The sequence below is a fragment of the Tachyglossus aculeatus genome, chromosome 12 (genome assembly GCF_015852505.1).
Source record: "Tachyglossus aculeatus isolate mTacAcu1 chromosome 12, mTacAcu1.pri, whole genome shotgun sequence".
Classification (NCBI taxonomy): domain Eukaryota; kingdom Metazoa; phylum Chordata; class Mammalia; order Monotremata; family Tachyglossidae; genus Tachyglossus; species Tachyglossus aculeatus.
In genome coordinates, this window is record NC_052077.1 from 27,074,306 (window position 1) to 27,080,305 (window position 6,000).

At 44.5% G+C, this 6,000-nt stretch overlaps 1 protein-coding gene across 4 annotated transcripts in view; it reads left to right on the forward strand.

The window, feature by feature from the left end:
* The window catches only part of FNIP2 (folliculin interacting protein 2), a 112,676-nt gene extending 106,884 nt beyond the window's left edge, over positions 1 to 5,792 (forward strand). For all 4 annotated transcript variants that reach the window (XM_038755175.1, XM_038755176.1, XM_038755173.1 and 1 more), the window contains 2 exons: positions 1,893 to 2,008; positions 5,136 to 5,792. In XM_038755175.1, coding sequence (XP_038611103.1) covers positions 1,893 to 2,008; positions 5,136 to 5,214 — 195 coding nt within the window. In that variant the 3' untranslated portion in view covers positions 5,215 to 5,792. The remainder of the gene's footprint in view (positions 1 to 1,892; positions 2,009 to 5,135) is intronic.
* Positions 5,793 to 6,000: the final 208 nt, after the last annotated feature.

Genomic DNA, 6,000 nt, shown 5'->3' on the forward strand with positions numbered 1-6,000 from the left:
TGTTTCTGGTGGAAAGAGTGCAGGCCTTGGAGTCAGAGGACACTGGAGAAGAGTGTGTTCTAGTGGAAAAAGCACAGGCCTTGGGAGTCAGAGAACGTGGGTTCCAATCCAGCTCTGCCAATTGTGTGCTGTTTGACCTTGGGTAAGTCACTTAACTTCTTTCTCAGTTTTCTCAGTTGTAAAATATGGATTAAGTACCTCTTTTCCCTTTTACTTAGACAGTGAGTCCTATGTGGGACACAGACTGTGTCTGATGTAATTAACTTGTACCTAGCAGTGCTTAGAACAGTGTTTGACACACTGTTAATGAATACCATAAAAAAAAAAACTTGTCTACCAACTCCGTTGTATTGTCCTCTCCCAAGTGCTTAGTACAGTGCTCGGCATACAGTAAGGGGTCAATAAATACCACTGATTGATTCCTTTAGTTTATTTTAAAAGACCCAGCTGTTCATAGAAGTCTTCAGAGTAATGTCTGCTGGTTGTTCTGCCTACTTAAAACAATGACAAGGGAAAGCAGAATGGTCTAATGGATAAAGCCAAGGCCTGGAAATCCAAGTACCTAAATTCTAATCCAGGCTCTTCTGTGTCCCTGCTGTCTGACCTTGGGCAAATCACGTAACTACTTTGTGCCTTAGTTTCCTCATAGGTCAAATAGGGATTAAGTACCTGTAATTTTTTTTTTAATGGTATTTGTTAAGTGCTTACAGACATTGTGCTACAGAGTGTACAGAGTGCTGGAGTAGATAATAATAATAATTATTATTATTATTATAATTTTGGTATTTGTTAAGTGCTTACTTTGTGCAAAGCACTGTTCTAAGCGCTTGGGAGGATACAAGGTGATCAAGTTGTCCCATGTAGGGCTCACAGTCTTAATCCCAGTTTTAAAGATGAGGTAACGGAGGCCCAGAGAGGTCAAGTGACTTGCCCAAAGTCACACAGCTGACAAGCGGCAGAGCCAGGATTTGAACCCATGACCTCTGACTCCCAAGCCCGTACTCTTTCCACTGAGCCATGCTGCTTCTCTAATACAAGCTAATCAGGTTGGACACGGTCCCTGTCCCACATGGGGCTCACAGTCTTAATCCCCATTTTGCAGATGAGATAACTGAGGCACAGAGAAGTTAAGTGACTTCCCCAGGTCATACCACAAACAAGTGTCAGAGTCAGGATTAGAACTCAGGTCCTTCTGACTCTTTATGCACTAGGCCAGGCTATTCTCCCTTCCCTGTAGATTGAGGGTCCCATGAGGGGCAAGGGACTGTGTCTGACATGATTAAGCACTTAGTATAGTGCTCTACACACACTAAGCACTGAATAAATACCTTGAATGAATGAGTGATTATCATGTATATGCTGTAATGTTTAGTTCAATCAATCAATCAATCGTATTTATTGAATGCTTACTGTGTGCAGAGCACTGTACTAAGCGCTTGGGAAGTACAAGTTGGCAACATATAGAGACAGTCCCTACCCAACAGTGGGCTCACAGTCTAGAAGGGGGAGACAGAGAACAAAACCAAATATACTAACAGAGTAAAATAAATAGAATAGATATGTACAGTGCATGGCACATGGTAGTAATAATTGTGGTTTTTGTTGAGCATTCATTCAGTCGTATTTATTGAGCACTTACTGTGTTCAGAGCACTGTACTAAGCGCTTGGGTGAGTAGGTAGGTGAATGTGGTAGTCTAAAGACTGAGGATGGTCATTCAAAGGTCTTTGAGATGTATGTTTTTAAATGTTAAAATAACAACCTGGTCTGTATCAGGATTCTCTGATTCTTAGGTCCATGCTCTTTCCACTAGACCACCCAGCTTCACTTAAAAATGCCACAGTTAATGATCTGGAATCCTACACCTCCCCTCCCATGTGTTTGCGTTCTCAGTGTATCATGCACCTTGAAGACAGGCTCCAGGAGATGTATCTCAAAAGCAAAATGCTCTCCGAGTATCTGCGAGGACATACGCGAGTCCACGTGAAAGAACTGAGCGTCGTATTGGGGTGAGTCCTGAGACAGGGCCGGCCCTACAGCCAGGCCGACTCCACTCCGTTAGGGATCCGGGGATCCCCGCCCGGCTTTGGGGAACGTGGTCCTTGCGGCTGGCTCCGATCAGCGGGGCAGGAATGCTAACGGAGATGAATAGAAGCCTCTTTCCTTTAGCAGTTTGCAGTGATGGCGCACAGGCAGAAATCAATCACCCCGCCCACCCGTCTGCCTGCCTCTGTGCTCATTTGGAGTCGTTTCGGTAAGATGGGCAGGCTGGCATGGACAACGCGGCAGCTTGCGTTAACAATTCCCCTGCACCCAGAATCAATCAATCAATCATATTTATTGAGCGCTTACTGTGTGCAGAGCACTGTACTAAGCGCTTGGGAAGTACAAGCTGGCAACATATAGAGACAGTCCCTACCCAACAGTGGCTCCCAGTCTAGAAGGGGGAGACAGAGAACAAAACCAGACATACTAACAAAATAAAATAAATAGAATAGATAGGTACAAGTAAAATAAATAGAGTAATAAATATGTGCAAACATATATACAGGTGCTGTGGGGAAGGGAAGGAGGTAAGATGCGGGGGATGGAGAGGGGGACCAGAAAGCCATAGTCCTTTGCATGGGCCTCAGTTCCCTCATCTGTAAAATGGGGATGAAGACTGTGAGGCCCCTGTGCGACAACCTGATCACCTTGTAACCTCCCCAGTGCTTAGAACAGTGCATTGCACATAGTAAGCGCTTAATAAATGCCATCATTATTATTATTATTATCATGGCCTGTATCCCTGCAAGTCTGCCTCTTCAAGACAGGGCACCGCAACCCTGGGCCTGCTTCCTTTGCCAGGCTTGGTGGCTTCTCTCTTAGCACCTCCTGATTTTTGTATTTCATTATTCAGCCGAAAGAAGGGGTGACTTTTAGCTAATCAGTAAAGTACATCCGCTTGGCAGGTGGTTGGGGGCTCAGGGCCATTAGCTGAAAATCGTGCAAATTTTTCTTTTCTTTTCTTTTTTTCCTTTTAGATTTACTGACCACACACACTCCCTAGGGAAGAATGGGTTGATTCACCTGTCTTCTAGCCAGGTGAATGTGGTAGTCTAAAGACTGAGGATGGTCATTCAGAGGTCTTTGAGATGTGTGTTTTTAAATGTTAAAATAACAAGCTGGTCTCTAGCCTCCTCTGCCCACAACAAGCAGTCATGCTACATTGTTCATCTTCAGCTCACAGAACAGGTGACTGTTCGTGAGAAAACTTAAGCTCTTTATGGACAGGAAACATGTTTGCTAATTCTATTGTACTCTCCCAAGCACTTAGTACAGTGCTCTGCTCTTAGAAAATGCCAGTAAATACCAACTGATTGACTATAGGTCTGTAGCCATCCTTAGTTTTGTTTGGTATTTCCTTTTGCACATTCTCTCAAAAGTGCCAATTGTTTTGGTCCTCTGAGGGAGGGTGTGTGTGTGTTTTTTTTTTCTGCATAGCTATCTTTGTCTCTTATTCGTCAGCCTGAGTTTCCGTTTTCCTTTTGCGTCCCTCAGACTCTGCCCAACCCAATTCCCTTATATTTTGCCTTTCTCAAGGGCACTTTGTCCCATGTGCAGGAGAGCACTGGATTGGCTCACTAAACTCCTTATTCTGGTTCAGTTCAAGACCAACTCCTGGAATTTGGCTTGAGGCAGGGATTACCCACCTCTCCCAGTATCTCAGGGAACTTGTCCTCTCCCCTTTCAGCATCTCAGCTGTGTCCATATCTGTCAGGCTCACAGTCTAAGGAGGAGGAAGAACAGGCATTTAACCCCCATTTTACAGATGAGAAAATTGAGGTACTAAACAGTGAAGTGACTTGCCCGAGGTCATGCAGCAGGCAAATGGCAGAGCTGGGATTAGAACCCAGTGTCTTCTGAAGTCAACCTGCCCTATTCCTCCCGGGAGGGTGAGGCTGCAGAGGGCAGAAAGTGCTGCTTCCAGTCCAGCACGTTAGCATTGTTCAGCACTGAATAATGAGGCCCAAGAGTGATCGGAGACACACACACACAAGCAAACACTTTCCAGAAGTGCTCTGCACACAGTAAGTGTTCAGTAAATAAATCAATAAATTGATTGATAAGAGAGCTGTAAAAGATAGGACCACCTGCCTCCCTGCAGCCCTTCTAAGCCAGCCAGTGGGCTGACAGGAGCAGCAGCCAGTGACAGGCCTCTCTTGTGGGTGGAGAGATAAGAAGAATGGTGGGTAGATAAGACTCTCATCGTCCTCTCTGCAGAGGAAACTTGGAGTAGGGGCAGAGAAGGCACACAATTTTGGCATGTTAAAAGCTGGAAGAAACAGGTTCAAGATTCCTGGGTTAGATCTGTCCCATTTAAGCTTGCTTAAATTTAAACTTCAACATAAGATTCGGACCGTTAGGTGTAGAATTCATCCTCCTCCAGCCATCCTGCAAGCTGTTTTCTCGAGTTTCATCTTGCGTGAAAGGCTTGCCCAATGCTACCACTTTGCCTTGGAGAGAAATAGGAGATTTGAACATGCTTCTGACGAACTTCAAATGCAGAAGTTTCGATTCCTTGTTAACACGGACTAGTGGTGAGAACAGAGGACTGGGAGTCAGGTGATATGGTTCTACTCCTGGATCTCCTGTTTGCCTGCTGTATGACCCTGGGTGAATCATTCAACTTCTCAGTGCCTCAGTTTCCTCATTTGTAATGGGAAGATTTTTACATAAAGTGTTTTCCCTCCCATTTAGACTGTGAGCCCCATGTGGTCAAGAGATAATGTCCGATATGGTTATTTTGAATTTACCATATGCTGAGCCCAGGGCTTGGCACGTAATAAGTGAAAAATGGCATCATTTTTACGAGACAGCGGACAAAGATTTGTACTTTTTCAGGTTCAGAGATGGGGTCCATTCTCGGGCAGTCAGTCCCTGGGGGGGGGGGGCGGGGGGTCAGTCTCTGAACCCAGTGACCTCATTCAATCCAGGAATCTCATTGAGAGATAACTCCAGTTCCAGAGGGTGGACAGAGTTGTTTTGGGGAAGTATTTTATGGCAGAAATATGGTTTGTGGGAATTTGATGTCTGCCCTACAAGGTATTCTTTGTATGAAATAAGGATGCAAAGACACATTTCTTGTACTTTCAGGATCGAATCTAATGACCTGCCTCTGTTGACTGCTATAGCCAGTACGCATTCGCCATATGTTGCTCAAATACTCTTATAAGCTAAAGCTCAGGAGTTCTTCCCTACACAGACAATTTGGAGATGTTCAACTGAAGGAGAGCGGTGACGAGCACAGAGGAGGAGCGGGTAGAGGTGGGCAACCCATCACCTTTTCGGTTGGGATTCTTTTTAAAATGGACATTTCATCGGAAGACTAGTTTACACGCAAAGGTATTCGGGTGTTTCTTCAGTACTTTGCTCAGTGATGAGTCAACCAAATGAGAAAGTAACATTTTTTTATGAAATAAAATGATAAATTAAACACTATAATGCACACTAAGCTGCCAGCACAAACTAAGTTGTGCTGCTTGAAGAGGGAAGGAAGTGGGGCAGACTGGTTCTGATGCTACACAGCAACACTTTGGAGAAGGGAAGAAAACGATGAATGAAACATTCCTCCATGAAACTGCTTCATAAGTGAGCAGCCAAGATGCGTTCCAGCGCTGGGCTGAGCATGCTCCACTTTTGGGCAGAGACCAGACAGTTTTCTTTTTTGGGTTTTTTTGTTTTCGTTTTTTTAAAAAAAGACATAAGCAAGAAGGAAGTGACTTTGAGTTTTTCTAGGCTCTGGGTTTGCTGTGATGTAATACCAAAAATGAGTAAAGGAGGTCTACTGGCAAACTGGTGGCTAGCAATTTTCTACCATAATTTCTTCTGGGGGTTGACATTTTTGCAGATACAATACTTAAATTAGGGGAGCGGTGGCAGAGGATGCCACCGGAGGCTCAGTCTTGCGTCTTGATATCTTCGACATGAATTCTATGCAGTTGTAAAGTACCCATTCAGG